The 24886-nt window shown below is 42.6% G+C and overlaps 1 protein-coding gene across 1 annotated transcript in view; it reads left to right on the forward strand.

Moving 5' to 3' along the window:
* Positions 1 to 24886, forward strand: part of SDK1 (sidekick cell adhesion molecule 1) — a 420137-nt gene that overhangs the window by 365302 nt on the left and 29949 nt on the right. Inside the window, exons 32-35 of the mRNA XM_054390916.1 lie at positions 563 to 633; positions 6078 to 6213; positions 8149 to 8208; positions 10253 to 10354. Coding sequence (XP_054246891.1) covers positions 563 to 633; positions 6078 to 6213; positions 8149 to 8208; positions 10253 to 10354 — 369 coding nt within the window. The remainder of the gene's footprint in view (positions 1 to 562; positions 634 to 6077; positions 6214 to 8148; positions 8209 to 10252; positions 10355 to 24886) is intronic.

A 24886-nucleotide genomic window follows, 5' to 3' on the forward strand; every position in this document is an offset into this window, starting at 1 on the left:
ATTCTGCTGAGCAAACCTGGTGCTGCCACCAGAGCATTGCACTGTGGAGGGCTGTCAGCTCCTGATAAGCCTTCCATTCTTCATGTCTGAGCTGCTATAGCCTGTGTGTGTATGTGTGCTACAGGCCATGGGCACAGGAATGGGTTAACCTGTGGTAAATCAAGCTGTCCTAACTAAAATAATCTGTGACTATGTGACAGAGACTCATAAAACAAGATGGGCTTGCCCCAACTGTAGCAAAAATATCACACATGCAGTGGCTTCACTTCCCTTCAAATGTGTATCCAGTTGTTTGTGAAGGGCTGGCACGCTGCAGCTCCCTCCAGATTTATGCCTTCAGCTTTTCTCTTATTCCTGCTCAAGCTGCCAAGGCCACAGGTAGAGCAAAGGATGGCTTCTGCCTGCATTGCAATATTCATATCCACCACATTGCTTTTGAGACCCACCACGTAGCAGCTGGAATAGAAGATTTTCTTCAGTAGCGAAGAAAGAGAATTTGATGAACAAGCTGCCAGGTTTCCACCCTGTTGCTATAACTGCTTTGGTTTCTTTTCTTGTTTAGTTCCAGGTGAACCACCCAGTTCTGTGTTAGTAACTCCCCACACAACTTCATCTGTCCTTGTGCAGTGGCAGGTAGGTAAAAAGAAAAAATTTGATGTTTCTGGAACAATTTTTTTGGTGGCTTTCACTTGTTGGCCTTGTTCTGCTCTCCCCAGTTCCAGAGTGCAGGGTGGATGTTATGAGGATGGGGCTGGGCTCTTTTCAGTGGTGTTCAGTGATAGGACAAGGGGCAGTTAGGTACAGACTAGAACATGGGAGGTTTCACCTGAATTTAATGACAAACTTCTTTACTTTGAGTGTCAAAGCCTTGGACTGGGATACCAAGAGAGGCTGTGGAGTCATCTTCTTCTGTGCAGCCTGCTGTAGGTGCATCTGCTCTAGCTGGGGGGGTTGGACTAGATGATCTCCAGAGGTCTCTTCCAAACCACACTGTCCTGGGATTCTGTGATTTTGTGATTCTGTTTTCCTGAGCTGAAATTATTGCAGCAAAGTTGAAGGATTGCAGCTACTTCCTTATTTTCCTCATCTAAGCATATATTTTAGTGATGGATGGAAATTTCTGGCAGTTGCTTTTACAATGTGCTTCATGAGGGAAAAATATGGGAAGTAAAGGAGATTCTGCAACAATGCCCAAGATCATTACTTGTACAGCTTCTCTCATCCTTTCACTGGTATCAATAGATGTGCATCTTCACACTGAAAGCATTCCACAGAGAGTGGTGTTGGTAAAGATCAGGTAATCAAAAACTCACTTTGGTTTGCAACACATGCTGCCTCCTTCAGCTGCTGAAATAATCAGGAGCACATGCTGTGCCTGAGATCCTCTTCATACCTTTGAGGAGCTCCACGTGCCCTTTTGCCTCTTTGAGGGCTAAAACCTGAGATGTCTTCAGAGAAAAGAAAGGAAGTTTGAGCTCTCCATAATATTTCTAAGTTGGGTGTGAAAGTATTCACACTAACTCTGCTGTTATATATAGGCATTTCCTCTGCCTTCCTTTATCTTTCAACACTGGCCTCCTGGGAGATGCTGGAACATTTTGTGACCCAGTACCTGAGGCTTCTTTTTGTGGAGTGAGCATTATTAGGGAGAACCCAGTGGGGTACTGCATGTTACCTGTAACCCATCCTGGAAAGCTTCTGCCCACCCTGCTCCCAAGACAATGTCCTGCACACATAACAAAGATACCTCTGGACAGAGTGTATTGCAGTGAAAAATGTACATAGGAGTTAGCAGTACAGATAGGGCTCCTTGAATTTTGGAGGAAAAAAATGTATGTATGAGGATGTGTTTATTGCTCTGCAGCAGCACTTTAAAAACATGCCTGGCTCTGCTGCTGGGTTGCTTGGCCCACATTCATGCAGCATAATACTAAAGCAGCAACACTGCTGAACAAATCGAAGACATGTTGAGCAGTCTTACCAAAGGAATTATGGAGAGATGTAAATCTACTGCCCCACCTCCAAATAAACCCCCAGTGAAGGGGGAAAAAAAGAAAAAAAAAAAAAGGTAGAGAGATTGAGGACAAAGAGGCAGGATGTACTGCAGAAATAAACATTGCCCCAATTGACTGATTATTGGTGTGTAGTTAATGTGAAGTAGGTGGTTGTTTAGGTAATTGGATGCTTTTTATTTCATGAAGATGGAATGGGGTGGTTGTGCCAGAGCCATCTCAAGGGAGTTGTGGGTGATTATATGTCATTACTACATGTATATTAATAGGTCCTGGTAATTTAGCTATACTTTTTTTTTTTTTCCAAATAAACAAAAATCTTCAGATCCCACAATAGTCTCCAATTAAGAGGAAGTTTCACAGCAGTGCCTAAGAAATAATGTAAACCAAAAACAGCAGTCAGGCTTAAATGGGGAGAGTAGATTTCCAAGCAAAGCTAAATTTTTAACTTTGAGCTGTGTTAATAATTCACAAAACAAACTCTAGATGCACTATCTGTGCTTTCAGCTGCTTGGTCCAATCAGTCCATTATTTTTAAATTTAGAGTAGGACGAAAAGAAGTCATTTCCATTGAGGTCTGCTGTATCAATAATGCAAGGTTATTTCAAATGTTCAGGGGGATGTTACAGTTAACATCAGGATCATGCACTGTTCTGCTTCTGCCTTAGAGACAATTACTCAGATGTACATTTTAGTCTCTTTTTTGTTATTATTTTTAAACAGCACAACAAATGTTTCTTTCACTTCTGCACAACATCACAGGCTGCCACTCATAATCATTTTACCTATTTCAGCAGATCCCTCAGGCCTTCCTACAAAATCCTAAATAATCCATTACATCAAAAGCAGAGTTTTGTCCATGAAAGACAGATAGGAAGGGGAAGACCTGACCTTTCAGCAGAGTACCCTTTTCAGGAGAGAACCATCATTTCCATGGCAAGGAGAACAGTTTTCAAGCCATTTATTTTCTGAGCTTTCCTCTCTTCGATTTAAGGAAGGACAAAATGGAGAATCCCATGAAATTGTAAGAAAACAATGCTTGCTATCAACAAATCACTGTTGTACTACAACAAGGAATTAAGCTTTATCCTCTTTATATTAAGCTATAGAGCAGAGTAGGGAGAGTCTCTTTCTCCTCTTCAGTAGTGTTTTCCTTTTCAGATTCTGTAGGATATTCCACCTCATCATTTCTTTTTCATAAAGGGAAAAAAAATAAAAGGTAATGGTTAAAATAAAAAGCCATTGAATCTTTCCAAGCACACTTTGTTTCTAGATAATAATTACCTGAAATACAAATCCGTGTAATGTTCACAGTAGAATGTTCATTGCATAAGTGAACACAGGCTTTGGGGTTCTGCAGCCTCTCTTCCCCTTTGTAGTGATGCACTCAAAATGTTTCTTGGTGTGACACAGCCTCCCTCTATCCTACCTATGGAGAAGGGAATCCTTATGCTTTGCATTGGGACTTCTCCCTGCCAGGACAGAAGGAAGCAAGGACATCACTGTGTTATGGAGCTCTTCTCTGCTAGAGCATCATCAGGGCTAAAGCAACTTCAGTGTAACAGAGAAAACACAAGAAGAAAATCAGAAGATTGGGGGGGAGGGAGGGGAAGGAGATCATGAAAGCTGTATTACTAATTGCCAGTAAATCATATTATGCTCAGAGTCAATGGTCTTGAAGGTCTTTTTCGCCCTAAAGAATTCTATGATTCTGTAGCTCATCTTCACCTTGCTGAGGAGAATGTTTCAGCTGGTCCACAAGCGATCGTGCCACCAGGCAGCCCTGGAGACATCTGTTGCTTTGTTTGGTCTCTTTGCTCAGTCCCTTGAACAGGAGGCTCAAACTGTGGCTAGGAAAGTCTGTTTCACACGAGGCTGATTTATTTGCCTTGTAAAATAGAGTCTGAGAGGGAATATGATTGCCCTTTTTAAAATATATCACAGGAGTAAACACCCCATAGGGAGAAGAACAATTTAACCCAAAAGGCAATGCTAGCACAGGAGCAAATGGTTATAAACTAGCTGTGAATTATTTAGATTTGAAATTAAATGAAGGTTTTTAACTGTCCAAGTAATGAGGTTTGAAACTGCTTTCCAATAGGAATATTGGAAAACAGGCAGATGAGCTGCTTTGCAGGTGGAGGTTGCTCTGTTCGGAAAAGGACTTTAAGCAGCTGACTTTCTGCAGTCTCAAGGGCCTAGTCCTGTGGATTCCAGAGTTTCCTCCCAGTCTTGTATTCCTAGATCATTCTATAGTGCAGATGCTAAATAATAGGAAAGGTAGTCAGAGGTTCTCCAAAGGATGGAGCATAATAATGAGCATGAAACAACGGTGAACAAGATTCTCTAAGCTGCAGAGCAAGTATAGTAAGATCATGGGACTATTCGGATTGCCTTCAGCAGGCTCTAGGCAAGACAGCTGCAAAAGAAGCTGGCTTCTTGCAGGAGTGATTTGTACTGTTTTCGTAGTAGTTGTGTCATTTTCTTGTACTCTGGTTCACAGGTTTTGGTGTTTTGTTTTTTTTTGTTTCCATAAACTACATTTTTTCCCCTACTGAATTCCTTCAGCCCTCAGCCAAACAGCAAAGTCCTTTGCTTTGAGACAAGGACAGCCCTCTCTCTCCTCTTGCCACCATAATAAAGTAATGAAAAATTCTTGTCAGTTCTGGAAGCAGGATGTTAGATTATTACCAAATCTCTTCCTCCCTTCCTGTAAAATATTCTTTCTTTCTTCATTAAAATTGCATGTGGCATTACCTTCATTGCAGCAACGTTTCAAAACAGTGCTTAGTTTCTTCACAATGGACAGAAGGTTTTCCTTAGTAAAGTTCTCAAGACTACTAGGGATTTTTCTGGATTAAAGGGAAGATCATCATTGAAATCCTTTTCATTTCTACTTTCAGCCCCTTAAATTTCAGTACAAGAATCTTTAGAAGATAAATGGCTCAGGGCATCTTTTCTTCTCTGCAGTTCTTAGCCTGTATTAGACTCATGAAAGTAATTTTTTTACCCCAAACATGAAGAATCCTTTTGCTTTCCTCTATTTAAGCAAGCTGTTCAGACAAAAGTCTCCTTTTCAGTGGTACTGCTTGTATCTCTGCATCTGAAGGAAGCTGTGAGGTTCTGCTCAAGAATCCTTGCTGAGCATCATCCAGCATGTTGCAGAAGAAAGAAAAAAGCCCTCTTGTCTGAACCAGTCCAATGGCCATATACAATATCATGCTCTGAGTTGCTGTGGAGGAGACCTGGGTTTGCCTGTGGGACTGGCCCTATGCAAGACAGAGTCCATCATGCTGCCACTCCGCTCTAGACACTTCTCCGAGGCTATTAGACGTATTTTCATCTTCCTAATTAAAGCCAGGACACACCAATTCTTTGTTATTTTCTCATCAGTCTTTCAGGAAAATAATACCAAATGAGATATTTTCTATGAGCAAGTCCCCAAGGGAAACAGCCATTAAAGAAATGCTGCCTTTGACAAAATAATTTACTTCTTTCCCTCTCAGAAGAGGTAAAATACTGTTTTGCTGTTTACTGTTGTTGGCCAACACAGGCATTTTCAGGGAGATGCTTATTTATGTTCTCTGTCAGCCACAAATTGCTGTGGACCAAAAAGGGAAGGTGCTTAGCTCTTAGTGTAGTGCATCAGGTGGCAGTTTGGAAGTAAAGAGCTGAGTGAAACCACCCAAGTTGCCTTTCATTTGTATTTTTTCAAACTGCACAGCCTTTGCCCTTCTGTGTTATTAATGGCTACTTTCAATAGAGCACATTGTGTCAGGAAACAGGCATGAAGCTGAACATAGGAAATTCCATCTAAATACCAGGAGGAACTTCTTTACTTTGAGGGTTAGTAGAATACTGGAACAGGTAGCAGTCATTCAAAACCCTCCTGGACACCATCCTGTGCAGTCTCCTCTAGGTGAATCTGCAGGGGGCTTGGTCCCTTCCAACCCCTATAATTCTGTGTCCCTTCACACAGAGCTGCTGTCACCTACTGCCCCTTGTGATGGACCTTTGTTGCAATGCACATCTTAACAAGCCCTTCTTAATGTCAATGTTTTTCAGCCCCCCAAAGTTGAGAGTCTAAATGGTTTACTCTTGGGATATCGGATCTACTATCGGGAGCTGGATTACGACACTGGATACGGAACAGAATCCAAAACCATCCAAAACCCTTCAGCTTTAAGAGCAGAGCTCACACGTAAGCCTATGTTTGGGACTTTATAATACCTCAGAGTGGTAATCTGTCACTGTACCACACACTATTTGCTCTCTTGCCTCATGGAGATAACACACAACTGTGTCTAAGAATGCTGGGGATAATTTAGTTTTTACACAGTCACAGTGAAGATGCTGAAAAATGCTAATAAGTCCTTTCTGATCAACATCACTTGTAATGGTACCTGCTAATCTATGCCAGCATGCTTGAATTGATGTTCTGTCCCCCATGTATCCTCTGATTTCCTGCTTTCCACTACCTCCATTTCATGATTACCCTGGTATACTTTGTTCTGCTATTAGACACACACACACACACACAAAAAAAAAAGTCTTCATTTTCCTCAGCTGGGAACCTTTTTCTTTCGTGCTATTTTTTTAGTAGTTTTTATAATTGATGTTTTGTTTTTCTTTTTTTGCAGTGTGAGAAAACAGCTGAGGAAAAAATTTTAAAATAATTGATACAGTTTCAAACTGCTTGTCCCTATTTTGGAAGAAAAAAGCAAAAATGAGCAAGAATTTTATGGTGCACACTTGCCATGTTAGTCACTGGGGGGTTTGGCTCACTTGGAAAGAATGTCGAGAGGAAAGGAATAATAGAAAAAATGAAAAGGCTTTTTAGACAAAGGCTAGAAGGGAAGTCAAGAGGGAAGAATAGGCAGAATAAAATGATGGGAGGCAAAGAGGTGAGCAGTTAGTAGCCTCAGAGAATTTGGTCCAGCAATGAGATGTGTTCACGGAGGGACGAGATTTCATCCTGTTTGATGTCAGTGGAATATTCAGAATATGATAATACTTACTCTAGGAGCAGCAGAAGAGGGTTAAATGAGACTATTTTAATATCTTACACCACCTTCCATGTTATTCTGAACCCATAAAAGTGGTTTCTACAAAAGCAAGAGTAATTTTTGTGAGGGTGTGGGAAAAGTGGATGCTTCAAATGTAATGTAAGCCCCTAACTCTGCCCTCACCTACATGGTCAATGCTGAACAATGAGATTTCTCAGACTGCACAGAGTTTTAAGCAGGACAGAATAGAGATGCAAAGCTCCTATACATCTAGGCATGCATAAGGGTTGTTTTTTAGACAAAAGCTGAATGTCTGACTATATATCATCATGAAATGATGACTTTGGATGCTCTCTCATCTCACAAGCTAGCGAGTCTGTGAAACCTACCAGTGTCCCCTCTTCCTTTTTCTTGACCCTGCAGCTATGTTCCTAATAGCTGTAGAGTGGCAAAAGAAAAAAAACAACACATGCTGTACCTCTCCAGGGAGTCAAGAGAGAGGAAAAGGTGGAGACAAGTGTATTTTAAGAGAAATTTCTTCCTTTCTCTTCTTAGCATGACAATTTTCACCTTGGAACACCTCTGTTCCTCGCTGACCTGCGGTTTTGCGCAGCTTAGCGTATTATTACAATTCCCTCACAGCAGGAATATTGAATTCTATAAGTGAAACTGTGGGAAACCTAACACACATTTAAAGAAACTAGTCCTGTCCTCTTGTAAGCGTTTGCTCGTTGCAGCCCACCTTCCAGGCCTTTACCCTGCAGCTTCTCAGCGTTTGAATTTTGCATGTTGAGTAATGAGGATGTAACACAGTGTTGAGAGTTCCCCCCTTAGAAATTGTTTCGTTTTAACTTACGTGTTCCATTTAATCTAGAAATCAGAACATTTGTGTTGTGTATTTGTGAGCCTCCTCTGTTTGAGGAGGAAATGAAACAGCCCCCTTGTGAGCGAGATGCTTTTGATGTGTTACGAGAGTGCGATGTGATTTTATTGCCCTTCAAGGTATAGTCCTAAAGCTCAAACTGTGTATGTGTGTGCTGCATCATTTGCCTCTGTCTCTGCTGTACATCATTTGCAATAACTATTTCCTTGCACTGTAACAAGCTTTCTGCTTTGCTTACCCTGAATAGCCCAAAGCAGCTTCAAGACAGTGAACAGCAGCTCTGCATTAACGACGTATGAATTAACACGTAAGTGCACATTGCCTTTAGATGAGACTCTTTGTAATGGTTCAAAATACGCTATAGGCATTCTCCTATGGTTCTCCTCAGTGGATCAAGCAGAAATCAACACAGATTAATGATTCTGCTTTCTGGAGTTTTCTTTTCCTTTAAGCTTTTGCTTTCCCTTCATCAAGAGACATTGATGATGCAAGTAGGTAGCTGTTGTAAAAAAAAAAAAAAAATCTGGCTGCTGGGAAGGTAAAACATCATTGACTGTAACAAGGCAGTATTGCTGACGCTAAATGAATTTTGATTCGCTTGCTACATATTTTGCAGTCCATCTGAGTTGAGCTGTATCACATCATTAGTCCTCTGATTCGAGCATTTCAATGCTCAAGCATTCCATGGAGTAGGAGGCCAGTTTAGAGAGGACCCAATGAATTTATGTGCATCTCCAGAGGTGTTTTCAATTGGAAATGAATAACATGGCATTCGACAGAGTTAAAAGGCAACTTGCTTTGTGGTGGTGATGGTTCACTAGATAGGTTTTGCCCAAGGCTTTTGAGTCACAGATTGTGATGGGCTGAAAAAAAAAAAAAAATGAAGCCCTATCCCCACTGAAACTTGCATGCATGAACTCTCCTGTGTCCCATTTTCCTCCAGATCCAGTTAACGCTAAAATCTCCCTTGTGGCTTTTCAGGGCAGCAATTAAAGTTTCTCTGGACAAGCTGCCCAGTACTAGATCCTGTATATCTCACTGTATTTTGTTTGTTTACAAACTTGGCATCATTATTGCTGATTTGCTTGCTCCATGCTTTGCAGTCCACCGTGAGTTCAGTGGTGTCACATCCAAAACTTAGCAATGTATCAGGTATCATTCACAGTGTGGCAGAGACTGGGGAATGGTGCTGGACTCTTGAATCAGATACAGGAGCACAACATTCATAAACACTTCTGTGAAACTGATATTAGACAAACCTGGACGGCTAGGCTTATTGCATCTTACCAAACCAGTGGCGTTCTGTCAGCCACAGTGTTAAGGGTACTGTCTAACCCATAGACAGCAGAGAAAATTACTGGCAAAGAGAGAAATTTGTACCCTTGGCCACGCACGTCTTAATTCAATGTTCATTTAAATACAGCAGTGTACATTATTGATCACTCACTTTAATTTCACTGTTAAATATTTTAGATGATAAATATTTCTGTAAGAATTGATTCTCCCCCTCCCCTCCTGAAAATGCGAAATCCAAATCAAAATTGCTCAGGCACTGCCTCTCCTAATGACATTGACATGATTCTGCTCCACCTTCATTTGCATCTGTTAATTACCCTCCTATATTTCTGGATATTTCTAGATATTTCTGAATATTTCTAGATTTTTCTTGTGCTGCTCTCCCCCTTCTACCTCATCTGTCAGAGTAGTTTCTATATGTCAGCAGAGAAATTGGTTGCCTGGTGGCCAAATGGAGTCCAGACTTCAAATTCTCCTTTCTCTTTGTGATTGATACTCAGGCTGTGGTCACTTTGAAGGAGAAATGTACCCATGCAGAACTTTGAATGGGATTCCAGATTCCCTGCTGCAGGTCTTCTGCACCCTGCTTCAACCATGAAGTTCTTGAGCAGTGCAGTTGCTAAATGATTCCCTAGATGAAAGTCCCTGGGGTTACACAAAGGCTTGAAGCCAGGTTCTTTCCTACCAGCAGGTTCGAAAGGAGTCCATATGCTGAACATTCAAAGCAAACTCCTGTCTTTTTCTGTCATTAAGAATGACCTAGAGATGTTCCTGTGCCTTGCTACCCATCAGCAATGATTCCTCTTTCTTACTGGAGCAACACCATGAGGAAACAATGGAAACTCCTGCCTTTCCATCACAAAGGTCTTTCATAATTATGCAAATCCTGCTGTGGTGTATGAATTAAGGAAGGATGGAAGTGGACATTGCATTACTGTACTGTTCTCATGCTGTGTTTTGTGAGAGAAAAGTCTGGTGATAAAGAGGTGATGGAGTATGAAAAATATCTGCAGTGTGTAGTATAAATAACAGCAGATAACATTTTACTTTTTCAGAGTTGAAGAAATACAAGAGATATGAAGTCCTGATGACAGCATATAATGTAATTGGTGAGAGCCCCACCAGCACACCAGTGGAAGTGTTTGTGGGTGAAGCAGGTAAGTAAAAGAATACTTAGTTGATTTTTTTTCTTTTTAATGCCATCAAATGTTAATAATCTCCAGATAATGTTTAATATTTGTCCAGAGATGATTGGAAATTTGCCCCAGTCACATTCACTTAGCAGTCTTTTGTTGTGTCCTCTCCTGGAATATGTTGGCACTGGCAGTTTCTTGCTGTTTGAAAGCCAGCTGGTCTCCAGGAATAAGGGGAGAAAGGGCATTTGAACGAAAGAAGAGAAAATATTTCTGGAGTTGCAGGAGGATGACTGTTCATACCAAATTAGCTTGAGGGGAAAATTGACTCGAGTTAAAGAAGTGAAAAGTGGAGCACAGGAAAGCCACGAGGGAAAAGAAACACAACTACAAAACAAGGGAGACTTGGAAATCTGTTTCTTTTATTTTACAGCTCTCTGTGTAGAGGCATTGCCTGTGCACCACACCTCGCTGTATTTTTATGTTCCTGAAGCCAAGAAGACACTGTGTCTAGTTTAATGCTAGCTTTGGAGCACAGGTGATGATTACCCTCAGGAACATGCAGACTCTATAGCTGCATCCAAGGCTCTCCAGCAGCTCCAGGGGCATCATTCATACCTTTACTTGTTATGGATCAAGTGTACTCATCCAGGCTGTGTTTATGAAATGTAACTTGCTGATCATTTTTAAATCCCTCCGTTGGAAATCCGGAGGCAGAAATCAGGGCTGGACAGCTGAGACACTTTGACTGCTTCATGAGACAGGTGATTTTGCAAAGCCCAGATAACCCACAGCCAAATCTGTTCCTCTCAGTAACTCCAGCTGAGCAGCAGGACTGGAATATAGCTGATGTCTTCCTCCCAGCCACAGCAGCAGGGCTGTATTTACGGTGACCTCAGCTGGAGAGAGCCTGGTGCCGAAATAGTTGTTAGTTATGGTATCAATTTCTGCAGCAGCATCTTTTGAAGCTCAGAACAAGAAGAGGCAACACTCACCCTCCTGTTGTTCAGTCTGCCACCACCAACGAATCTGATTACGCTTTTGCTCTTCTGTATCAAGGCTGGGGTGTAGAAGATTTCAAACCCAGTGTTAATTCACTTTCTTATTATTCATTAAAGATTCTAGTGCCCAAAACTAAGCAAAGCACATTTATTTTTTCTTTTTAAACTCCACTGCACGGGGTTTTTTTCAACTCTACTTAACCTTTTCATTTCACTATCTTGCTCTGAAAACATCATAAATTAATCAGAGCAGCATGGTTCTGGAGAGACAGCTGGCAATATTGACTTTTTTTTTCCCCCCTGGCTTGCTGCTGCTCCAACATACTTCTGCAACTGCAGCAAAGAAAGCCCCAAGTGGGGCCAACTGTATCTGGCTTCAAAGTACATTTTTTGTTTCAGAGCTAAATATCTCACTGCTGCAAACAGAGCCAGCACATGCATTTGTACACATGTCCACAGCACAGAAAATCAGCTGGGGAAAACAAGGAAATGCTGTTGTAGTCGTGGTTTTTAATCCCACGGTCCTGGTCTTTGTTGTCATAACTCAGACAGGGAACACAGGGCAATGGAAGGAGCCAAAGTGGAGAGGAAACTGATATATCCAGGAGACCTTCTTTCCCAGGCAGAGCTGGTGTATCTGAAGTTGTAGTGTGACTCAGATGGTTGTGTAAAGATCCTGGATTTACCTCTTTAGGAACAGTCCAGGTTGGTGCCGTAGAAATGACGAATGTAGGATCTTCCTGCCGATTTTCACTCTTGTTGTGTGAAGTTATTACACTTTGTTATATAACTGACTCTTCCACCTCCAGAACTGGCTGTGATTTATACTGTGAGTAAAGTGATTGGAGCTGGTACTGCAATTTAAGTTTTAAATTGATTTGTGACACCTTTGAGTTAAAAGCGTGCTGTGAAAATACAACTTTTTGTTGTTATTGTTTGCTTGATGTTCTTACCCATGGTAAAGGCAGTTAAGTAGCAAGCTGGGGAAAAAATGGGTCTGCCTGGCTTCAGCAATGGAGCAGCCATGTCAAAACCAGAGAAAACCTTCCCAATAAACAGTAAGTGCTGACAGCACAGGCATAGCACTGAACACAAAATGACTGAAGGGCATCAGTGTCAGGTCTGAAGGCCCCCAGATGACTTATGTCTTAGTCCTGTTGAATGGTGCTTCATTCTGCCTTAAGGGTTGCAGTGACTATGGTAAGTGCCAGAACATTCCTTTCTTAAAAAGGAATATACAGCATGTGCCTTTGGGGAAACGTGCCAGGCTTAGGCCAGCTCAGTCCAAGTACCCAACTGTGTGCAGTTCCGGTCGGTGTTTCATACAGCATGGGCCACCTGGAGACAAAACTGATGTGGTGTTCAGCTCTCTACAACCACTTGAAATGAGGTTGTAGCAAGGTGGGGATCAATCTCTTCTCCCAAGTAACAAGTGATAGGACAAGAGGAAATTACCTCAAGATGTGCCAAATGAGATTTAGGTCGAATATTAGGAACAAATTCTTCCCCCAAAGGATTGTCAGGCCCTGGAACATGCTGCCCAGGGAAGGATTTAAAAGCTGTGTGGATGTGGTATTGAGAGACATGGTGAGCTGTCAGTGCTGGGTTAATGGTTGGATTTCATCTTAAAGGTCTCTTACAACCAAAATGATTCTGTGATTCCATGTCTGGTGCAACCAGGGTGAGCAATGCAGGAGGAATGTTTGCCATTCCTTCCTTCCCTCTTGTGTTCTCCTGTTAGATTTTAACATTTTCTTGTCATGGTATCTGGATTTTTACTATAAAAGCTCCAGTAGGCAATGGATCCCCCTGACAAAGTTATAAAAACAAAGCCATTAAAACCAAACTTCAGGCAGTTTTGTTAGTCAGATGAGGAGTTTCGTGCCTTGGAGTGATGTTGAGCTGTACCCCAGCTGACAGCCACACAAGCCCAGGCCTTGGAGGAACAGACCTCTGTATCCTGACTTGCCTGGGGAGCAGGGGAACTGGATGCAAGTGTTTGGGTTCATTTGTTTGTTATGAGAATTTCTTTTGGCCACAGGTTTAGCAAAACCTTTTTGCTGTTAGAGTAGCCCACAAGATCAAAGGCTCTGTTTTGAGTTCTGCCTGGATGTTTGCAAAACTCACTGGTGTGGAGAGCAATTCTTCACATCAGGAGCACAGGCTGGGAGTCCTTGTGCTCAGTGCAGCTGGGAAGGATGTGCTGCCTGTTCAGTCCGAAGGGAGCTGTTGTCCTTCCCTGATCTGCCTCCAGTGGCTGGATCCCTCTTCTTTGCAGACCAGAAGATCCTATAAATGTCATCTTTTTAGAGGCAGCTGCAGCTCTGCCCTGCTCATTAGAGAACCATGTGCATCTCCAGATGAATGACAGAAAAATTGAAAGCCTCCGCTTGCAGAAATCAGGAAGGGCATCTCGGCCCCATCGGCAAGCCCCCTCCTCGCCTTGTTAATTCGTTTAACAGTTGAGCTGTCAGGGATGCTGGCGCTGATTGGGAAGGCAGTGAGTGTTCAGCAAGAGGCTGGGTACTGATATTCATCCCAGCCCTAAATGCAGCTGCTACCAGAGGTGCTGTTCTGCTCAACTGAAATTAAGACTCTGTTAGAGCAACCACTATATCAAGACCATTATTCTAGGAGGTCGCTGTCACTATCTGCTTGCGCGGTGGGCTCTGGAGTTGTGAAGGCTCTGCTGCCTGCATTTTAATTAAACAGAAATCACAGGTTTGGGGCAGGTCTGCTTCACCTAATTTGAGAAGGTGACTAAAATGGAAGGTGGCAATACAAATCCTGTGCTAATGAGCTTACAGCCTCCAGTGCTGTTCACATATACAACAAAGCTGTTCTGGATGAAAAATAATGGACTTTATAATTTCTTCCAGCAGCTGCTGCTGGAGGAGAGCACGTATGTGTGGAGAGGAGGTAGCAAAGAGACACCAGCCTTTGAAGAGGTTGTAAATCTATTTGTGTGAAGAGGGGAGTGATGTATGTCATTATAAATGATGGCAGCATTGGTGACCTTCAGAGTTCACAAGAACTGATGAGGCTGGCTCATTGTTGTTGTTCTTTTTAATAACGATCTCTGAGAGCTGATTCTGCAATGGGAAAGGCGAAGAGTAAAAAGGGCTAGGAGACAGAGATCCCCTTCTTAGATGTTTTCCATTGAAATGCTGCCTTGGTTGTGCCATTATCTTCAAGAAATGATTTCTTGGCTGTCTCACTTTTTTCCAAGTGAAACTGTAGCTTGAAAAGGAACAGAAATGTGGCAGAGGGATGACTGTTTCTTACCCCCTTTTTCTTACCATCTTCAAAAGCTTGAATTTGCCTCTTGGTGCAAAGCTAGCAGACACCAAAGCAAATTTCCCACTGTTATCTGCAATTATTTTCATCTGCCCTCCTGCCCGTTAGCTCCACAGGTATCCCTGGAGTTCACAAACCTTATTTTGTCCACCCATAGCTGGCACAAGGAGGGAAGCTCTGTTCTGCCAGTCTGGCTGTCTCCAGCATTTTACAGGCAAGAAATAGAAACCATATGGAAGGCTCCAAGATCGCAAATAGTGATTTAGATTTGGGAAAGAGAAGACAAAATAAAGAGAAGCAACCATGCTAAAAAGAAAGAAGCCTTGTAAGGAAGTAAAGACTTGACTCCAAGCACCTGGCTCCCCTTTGTAAACTGCTTCTATCAAAGACTTCTTGTCCCTTCTTACCTGGTTATCTGTGCTCAGGCAGTGTCCCTGTGTCTCTCTTGCTAATGCCAGAGAAGGCTGTCAGAACAAGGCTGCTTTGTCCTTAAATGTTTTCATCTCTTTCTGCAGACCTCAATCTTTTCATGTGTTCATACAAAATGCTCTACATGGTGTCACCTCCCCACTGGAGCTCACTTTCTGGAGAAGGGAGTCCCTCAGCACTACCTTAGCCCTCCACCCCCACTTATAGCATAGCAGCTTTATCTTCTTCCCTCCCCAAATGTAGCTGAGAAGATGCTGTGCAGAGGAGTCCCTTGTGCCTCCTTGTTAACAGTCTACAAGAAGAATGACAACATTTCAGCACTGGCAGCTTCAATCAGTCTGCGGTGGCCCCCTTGGCTGTTTTTTCCTATCTGTTTGGGACACGTGGGCTGTGTCTCCCAGTGATGGCTGTGCCCATGCAGATAGGGAATGCATTGCTGCTGGCACAGCTAGAAGAACTGGGTGGGCATTTCCATCCCAGATGCCACTGGAGGAAAGAAGAGAAGGATTATCGTGGCCATTTCACATTGCAGTAGTCTAAAACCTGTCAGCCTAGGGACAGTGCCTTCCCTTGGTAAACAACAGGGGATGGAGAGAAGCTATTGGAAAACAGTGTAATAAATAAATTATTGGTTTCACTTGCTGAAACTTTAAACAAAGGAATTGGCCTTCCTTGACATTTTGAAAACACCAAGCCTTTGAGGTGTTAGATATTTTCCTTATTAATTGTTTACACTCCTGAACATCAGAAAAGGCTACTTTTGGAGAATGGCAGGTGTCTGAAAAATTCATCTTTCTTTTGTCCTCCCCTTCAAATTTAACGAATCTGCAAAGCTGTTCCAACATCCTGCTCAGCTGTGAGTTAGCTTTACAGCCTTTCTTGGAATGTCCTGCTCCAGGAGTGACACTGGGATTTCATTTCTGTCTCCTGTGTCTTTTTCCCTAAGGAAAGAGTTCTCCTCTGAGCTTGGAGTTAAAAATCTAAAACATGTTCTCCAGCAATGCACTAAAAGAGAGAGTAAAGGCAGAGCAGAGCAAGAAAGAGAAGGTATGGAAGGATGGAGAGGAAAAAAATGAGACATCTCCTGGTCAAACTGGGAAATAAACATCTTTTCAGTTTCCCTTGCATTGCTGGAAACCATCATGCCTGTATCCCAACAACGTTCTGCTTCTGTGAGTAGCATCAGTCACTGGGTACATCCCATCAGTATTTCTTGGTGGATTTTAAACTCCTTTAGACTCACTCTGTACATGGTTTCCACTTGGGGCTTGTCTGCAGCAGGTCCAATTTGGATTTGTCGTTCCCATCAATGCAGCTCCACTGGTGGTAACGCAGTATAGATAGCACTGGGCTGCATTATCTAATCCTGCAGGGCTGTGACAGGACAGTGAAAAATAACAAACTAAAGCGTGCCTACATTAGAGCATTAGTTATTCCTTGTGTGTTGCTGGTATTGCTGCAGTGCTGGGGAATTATGGATACAAATTCTCTATACACACTTTGGTTCCCTTTCCTGTGCAAACCTGTGATTTTATTTTTTTTTTTTTAAGGGTGGTTTTACATTCCTCATCTGTTTACCCATGAGTGCAAAGGTTTCATAATTAAACTTCCAAATGTGGTAGCTTAGCGCAGTAGCTGCTCTTATAAATGGCAAAGACAGAAAGTAACCATGCCAGTGTGAGTCTGTGGAAGAAGTGTCCTTAATGTCAACATGTCAAAAAGACATCCCTGCAGCTCTCTGGAGACTGAAATCTAATGTCAAGGCAGAAGGAAGCAAGTCTAAGTGAGAGTCGTACTGCTGTCAAAGCAAGTTATTCTACCATACAAGAAAAGGAATTTTAAGAGAATGCACTGGAAAGCAGTGTCCAGATTGAGACATAGATTTGATGGGCTTATTTGACATCTTTAATTCTCCATTGACAAGCCAGAAGCTCCCCTAAAATGATTTGCAATGTTTTCCTGCTGCAAGTAAAAGCCGAACGCTCGCCTCATTAACAGCTCATTAAGTTGTTAATATTGGTCATAAGCAGGCTTTGGTACAGCACAATGCTTTACACCGTGCGGCAGCTCCTGCTTAGCTCTGCTGTAATTGCCTCTTTTTATCACGTCTCAACCTAGGAAAGATGTTTCTCTCCAAGCAAAAATACCATCAGGTTTTGATCAACTGTGCTTGCTTATCTCTGCCACGGCTATTGCCAGTGTGGGTGGCGCTGGGCTGCAGTTGCCATGCAATGTTTTGCTCAGATGATGAACCTCCATCTCCCAACCCCAACGACTCGATGGCGATTTGCGGTACCAAACGCGGCCCGAGACGGACAGGCTCTCTGTACTCAAATTCATCATCAGGACTCCTGTCTTTGTTCTGCAGTTGGTGCAAGCAGCAGTGGGAGTGGTAGGACAAATTAGCTGTTCTGCTGCAGTGTTATATGGCCTGTGAAGAACCGAGTGCAGGGACATCCCTGTGCAGCGCACAGAGGGCAGAGGCATGCAAAGCCTGATCATGTATGCAAAGCCTTACTGAACCAACAGCAAAGCTACTCCATGGAAAGCAAAGGAATTAACCTTCCTTTCAAAAACATGAGCAATCAGTAGGAAAGTAAAACAGACCATAAATTGCACTGGTGAAGAAGTGGGGAGGCCCCTGGCTGATAAGTCATATTCAAGCAGACACAGGTTGGAGTTTGAGTATTTTTGACTGAAGGGTTGTACTTGCAGCCAAATTTCTATTTCCCTTAATTGTGCAGTCCTGCTCTGCTTGTTTTCAGTCATCCTGGGATATGTGAGCAAAATGTTCTAAGTATTTTCATATGGGTCTCAACTCCCGTGGCTTTGCCTCCTCTGTATGGCTTTGCTGTGAAGCCAGCTGTAGAGAAACACAGTTGGTTTTCTTCTCTGACATCTGTTTGCTGTATCCATCGTCAATCATGGAACTGCAGGCATTTCAGGTTGCCTGTTTTAGCCTGAAAACAAAAAAGTTTTCATTTTTTTCTTAGGGAAGCATGAATTAGCAATATTTAAAACATTCTGACCACAGCAGTCTGGACACCGAGATGATACCGACACATAGAACCGCAGCGATGAGCTCTAGGATGCTTTGATGACTGGAAAATACACACTCACAAAATAGAAGACTCTCACCCAGAGACAAGAAAATGTAAATTTAATCTCTCTCTCCCCAGGAGCACAAGATCACAGTCCTCCATGAGCTCCCTGGGCTTCCCTGACCATTGCAATCAGTACATCGTAAATTAATCCCACCCGGGGGTCAGCTACCCAAACGTGCATTAAAGGCACAGCAAAAGGTGATCACAGTGGCAGATCTCACCTGCTCAGTTTGACTTTTTCTCAAGTATGGCTTTTAACATTTGGTATATGGCAAACCCAGTGGAGATTTACCCCAATTATTTGACATGCTCTCTTGGCTTTAGTAGAGCATAAGGATGCCTAATAAGGTGCTTATTAGGCATTAGTAGGTGCTGCCCTTGCTCTTAGTGAACTTTAAGTGGATGCTTTTCTCAGGTACCGTGAATTTCTGGTACTGAGATACTAGAGTGTGAGACTAGCAAGTCATAAGGAGTGGAACATGACTATAAATGGAGGTGGAATGAAGCCTTGGAACCAAAGATCCTGAGGATATAGTCTGAGCTGGGTAATTTTCTCTCCAGCTAAGAGGTAGACTTGTTTAAGAAAGCTGAGAGTGGTACTTTCCCACCTGGTGCTGCTGCCACTCCTCCTGGAGCATGTGAGGGAGGATCAGGCCAGAGTATCAAACAGTCAGCAATTCTTCACCATTCCTTGCACCCTTGAACAACCTTCACTACCTCCTGGGGGTGAATCCTGTGCTCATCAGAGCTGACACTGCTCTCAGTTACACAACTTTCACACTGGGTTAGCTCTGCTGGCTTTAGTGGAGCTAACCCTGATTTGCATTGATGTAAGGGAGAGGGGATTTTGGCTTGTAGGTTTATGCCTGTGTGTTTGTTTGCCCATACCTAATGCTTGTCAGGCTCTTGTTCCTGCTCATGGGTCCAACTCTGCTGACTGATGGGCTGCCTGCCTTTGTGTGATCATATCTTTCTTGACATAAAAAAATTAGAGGGAAAAGCCCATTTTACTATTTCCCCCCTTCCTGTTTTAACCACCTGTATGCCCTTTCCAGAGGCAGTCTGACAGTTCTGTAAGGGCTTTATATCTGGGCCGGCATTCTCAGCCCCTTGATGGATAATCTTGGTATGCAATGTGATAGCCTATTTTAGGTTTGTAATAGCTAAGTAGAACTGTAGGCTTCAGCAAAAGAAAAGCATGTGGTGTTTGTTTGCAGGCTCTAACCATTTCACAGTATTGCACCATCAGATTCACTTTGGTTGTGGGCATTGCAGTGCAGTCATGGTAACTTCATCTGCATCACTCAGGTCATGTCTTTCCCATGAAAATCCTGGACCACACATGGCTCGTTGGGAAATCTGAGTTTCATGTTAAGAGATTAGTAATCACAGCAACAGTGTTTTCATCACTGCTGGAGGAGATGGTGAGGGACAGGATGAGAATTTTTTCTGCTTGAGTCACTTGCCACTCTATGAAGGGTCTTCATGAATAAGTCATATCCGTCGAGGTTTCCTCAGAACATGATTGCCTCCTCAGTTCAAGAAAATGGCATTGGCAGACAACCTCCTAGAGTCTGGCTCTGTGGAAAGGATACTCCATTTGTAGTCCTTGTTTAATTTCAAGATTTTCCTGATATATGCCATGAATGTTATTTCTCCCTCTACCCCTGCCACCTTCTCGCATCTCTTGCAGATTCTGAAGATGTGCCTGCCTGATGTTGGGAAGCTTCCCAGTGCTAAACTGGGGATGTTGCATTTGGCTATTATTTGCTTTTACTTATGCTTTTTCATGACTTCAATATCCTTAACAATTTGATATGGCAAAACACAGCTACTGTACTAATTGTAGTCTACAGGGAAGGGGCCAAGTGTTTGCCTACTCACATAAATATGGCATAGACTAAAGCAATTGTGGATCTGCTAGATTCCCAAAGTCTCTTCCAGACAGCTCTTCTCTTTCTCCTCTTCACACCTTCTTCTCCACCAAGTTAATTCTATGTTTATCTTTCTATTTTTTTTATCAGTGGGAGCACTCACAGATTGCTCCCTCTTCATCAGTGTCCAAGAGGATGAGAGAGATGTTGTTAAAATTCTTCTTGTATTGGGTTCCATCAATCTCTTTTACAGTAGGATGTCTCAGTTTCTCTTACATTGGTCTATGCAGCCATGTAAATCAACATGCACATCACATATATCAACATCCCTGACAAAAAACTTGCTCTTTCCAACTACTTTAACCTTCTCCCCACCAAGCAGGAGGTTGGGCTTCTCAAAAATGGGGGCGTTCAGATAGTTCTTTGCTGAGTCTCATTTCAGGTCCTAGGGTGATACAAATCTGATTAACATGGTTTTGGTGCCTGGTTATCATGCCTGAGTAAGAGATAAGAGCACTCTGGTCCGGTTTTAGCAAATGGAGTTGTGTTGGAGAGCGTTAGATCCACATACAGAGGATGTGGGTCAAACCTCTGCCTTTCATATTAGATCTGAACTACATCTGAGTAACCCCAGAAAGTGCAGTCCTTGGAAAAAGCACAAAATTTAGCCTGGCTTAAAACAGCCAGAAATTGGTGGGAAACATCTTTTTGCATTCTAAATATAGCCTGTGCTGCTTTGTCACAGCGGAAAGCAGCTTCACAGTAGCTGTTTTTAAAGCACAATTAACTAATTGTTATTGAACTAATCAGCATCGCTCACGCAGCATTCCTGATGGCACCGAGGTTCTGCTGCACGGGGGAAGGGTTCCTCACTCCCACCTCCTTTTTGCAGGCATTGTGAGAAAACGGCCAATAAAAGCTGAACGTTTTTCTTTCATGCTGCTTTTTCCTTTGTGGAAGGAGTGACTGCAAACACCTGCAGATGCACCTTTTTGTTCTTTCCTGGGAGGGTACCATCATTGCATTCCTTCTCTAAAGCTCATACTGCAAGAAAACTCCTTGTGTTTTGCTCTGCCCATTCTGCAGCACAGTCTTGCTGCTTTATCTTGTGACCTTCTGTTTGTTTTGTGGAGTTTGGCTCTTAAAATCCACTTAACTGTTGCTTTTTCAGGCCATAACTTGAGGGCAGCAGCTGCAATGGGAGAAGAAACAATCTGTTCTCCATGCCGTTGTAGGGACACAACTTTAATGCAGCAAGGATGGTTTAGGCTAGACATTGAAATAATAACCTGAAAGATATTTTGAAGTGTTATTAATCTAGCAATACATTGGCAAAGTAAATATTCATCTGAGAGAGATTTCCAGTGTTATTAAAATAGCACTACACTGGCAAAGTTTGTGTGAAGATGGCGGAGAAGTCTGGAAAGAGGTTGGTGATCAAAATCTCCCAAACATCTGACCAGCCAGGGTGATCCTGGTGTGATGCAGGGAGATGGCTTTGAGCCCTCTCCATATCCTTTCCAGCCTGTTTTCCAGGACTGTGTGTGCCAGGAAGCAGTGTGTAAACTTCAGAGGTGTGCTGCATGTGCAAGCTGGAACTGTGAGCACATGCAACATCGAATATTGCTGTGTCTTCTCTCTGGTTGTTGCTCACTAGGTAGATAAGATTACAACTGATATGTCACAACATGCTGCAACTACATATGTAGACATATAGATGAGAGGCTTTTTAGGCCTGGAGCTGTCTCTTTGTTCTGTGTTTATGCAACACATTGTGCGATGAGATTCTGGCCTCTAGGTGCTAACACCAAAATGCAAATATATTGATTATTGGGGAATAAAAGCAGGCATGTTCACAAAAGCATGCTTTGATGAACTGGGGAGGGGGGGGGAATGCTTGCTAGATAGAAGAGGATCAGAGGTCTTTACAAAACAGAAATTTGCTTGGGATTGTTTGAAACTGAGGGATCAAGCTGATGCACAGAAAATCTCCAGTCTCTCTCACTGCATCTTTTTCTCCTCTTTTTTTGCCTGCACATTTTTTTAAGCAGCATGTGTATGAAGGAATCTTGTTCCAGACTTGTCTGTGGATGTCCTGACATAATACTGGCATTACAGAAACAATTAGCAAATCAGTGGAGGAGAGATCCTTTGCTACCCAGAAATTGGAGCAGATGTTAAGAGCAGCAAGGAACGCTCCATAAAAACAGTTTTGAAGTTTACACAATGAATCACAAGGATTTGTAGCCTACCTGTGCTACAGAGCATCGTGGCAACTGTCACTGAGGAAAGGAATAGGAGTTTCACATTGATGAAAAGCTCTCAGTGACACACAGCCCAGAGAGCAAATATCCCAAGGAAGCAGCAAGAAAAACTAAGGTGAATCTTCTGCAATGCATGGAGCTGCAGTGCAGGCAGGCCACTGGGGATTTCAAGCACCTTCTCTTTATAAGCATTTGCAAACTCAAACTGACTGCAGTGTGAGCAGAGGCTGTTCAGTACAAGTAGAAAATGAGGACAGTGATACATTTAAATGTGGGTTTAGATATGTGACTGTATTCATGGGCTCGTTTTGACACTCTCCATTTCCAGATAGAGTTGTTGCTTTTATGTGATCCTGCCAACATTATCCAATCTATAGGTGTTTGGTGGGGTTTTTTTTTCACTAATTACTCTATAACCACCTCAGCCTTTCTCCTTATGTTTTGGCTGAGAGAGTTTCAAGGATACAACCTCAAAGGTGAATGGAAATCAGATAAGAAAATAAATGTTTACAAATATCTGCATGAGATTCCAAGGCAGGATACGTGCACAGAATTAGACTTGATGAATACATAGGGTGGTTTGGTTTTTGTTTTTTTTTCCCAGGGAAAGTGAAATGCTTTCAACCTGCCAGGAGCTGAGTTTGGACCCTCTGGGGTCTGTGCCAATCCTGCTGTAGTTGATAATGTCACTAACACCTCAAGCAGTGTGTGGTATGCAGCTTTAACCTTGCTTTTTATGTATTCCTGATTTCGACAGCCATGAAAAAATTCAGAGCTCAGGTAATCTTGAACTGCATTCCTAGAAGGTAAAAGGCTTTTGAATTCACCTTTAAAATGCAGTTGCATTTATTGGCACAGGCTGTCCATACATTCAGTGAGTGGTTTGGGGTTTCAAATAGGTAGAGTCTTTAGGGATGTGTTTCCTTCTTTTTACAGTATTTCATTTCACCCTTAATGTAATGTGCTGTCTACACAGAGCCACATCAAGTGTCAGCAACACTTCTCTGCTGTCCCTTGCTGTCAAGAAGAAATCTGTACTTGGAAGAGGAGGGACACATCAGGTTTTGAAAGTTGAACAGAGGGACAGGCTCACAGGGCACAGAACCAAACAATTTGCATCTCAGCAAGGCTTGGGGGTAGTGAAGAGGAAATGTCTTTTTCTACATCGTCTCTGTTGTGTTGGTTTGTTTTTTTTTTTTCCCATCAAATTTTCTGCTGCCATGCCAGCAAAAATGAAGTTCCAGCAGTGAGAGTGTCAGTGAAGAATGATCACTGGCAGGTTTTGACCAATGTGTTTCTTAGACATTCTCCAAAAATGGGTTGAGGCAAAGCTGTGGTTTTCTGGCAGCAGGCTGCACATGCCGACTCTTCAAATTGCACCAGGAGAGACATAAGTTGGATATTAGGAATGATTTCTTTACTGAAAGAGTAGTCAGGCATTGGAAAGGACTGTGTCTAGGGAGGTGGCAGACTCACCATCCCTGGAGGTGTTCAAAAAAAAGGTGTGGACGTGACACCTTGGGACACGGTTTAATGGCTGTGTTAAGTCAACAGTTTGTCTCAATGATCTTAAAGGTCTTTTCCAACCAAAACTACTCAATGATTCTAATGATTGCATCTTGGAAGCAGCAATTGTTGCAGGCAGGCAGAGATGATCCAAAGAAAAAGGCTGTTATAGATACTGCTTCTGACCTGGGTATTGAGAGCACTTTGAAGCTGTCAGCTCAGGATAGACAGTAGTGTCGCTACCTAGAGAGAAAATATGTGGCTAAAGTGATCCATTTTCTTCTGTGATTGTACTTATTCCTGTTTCCCTGAGCATGCCATCATCTGCAAATCTCTGAGATGTATTTTCAGGTTTGTGCTGTGTGATCAGTTTGGCCTCACACTCTATTGCATGCTGTGAAAGTCTTAAAATCTTGAGATTTTTGGTCCTTGACAGAACAGCACAGTGTGACACTCAGCGCAGCCAGCCGGCTCGCTGCCTCTTCTGAGCACTGGAGCAGGCTGCCCAGAGAGGTTGTGGAGTCTTCTTCTCTGGGGAGACTCCAAACCTGCCTGGACACAATCCTGGGTAACCTGTTCTAGTGCCCCTGCTTTAGCAGGGGGCTTGTACTAGGGGATCTCTTCAACCCCCACCACGCTGAGATTCTGTGATTTGGACCTCTGTGAAATGCAGAAGGCAGTGCAGTCCACCCCTGTGAATAACTGGTATTTTACTGATGGTTGTTCTCACCTCATTCATTTGCTACATCCAGCCAAAAAAAAAAAAGAAACAACAACAAATACAGCAAACAATTTTAACTGAGCACTGGCATAAAGGCTAGTTTTGATTTTTACCTTTCAACGTTTTAATTGTATGGCAATAAGTTGCCGGTGGCAAGCGTCGGGGTGGGGGGAAAGAAAAAAAAGACATTAACTTTATTTATGTTTTGGATTATTAATGTGGCTGTTAAAATTCCTCCAGTTAGTTTTGATTGAATTGTTTTTTTTGTGCGATTCTGTCGTTTAATGGAGCGGTAAATAAGAATTTCTGATAATGAGCCCAAGCATCTGTCACAACAACCTGGCGCTGGTTATTAACATT

This window comes from Indicator indicator, chromosome 22 (assembly GCF_027791375.1).
Source record: "Indicator indicator isolate 239-I01 chromosome 22, UM_Iind_1.1, whole genome shotgun sequence".
NCBI classification, from domain to species: Eukaryota; Metazoa; Chordata; class Aves; order Piciformes; family Indicatoridae; genus Indicator; species Indicator indicator.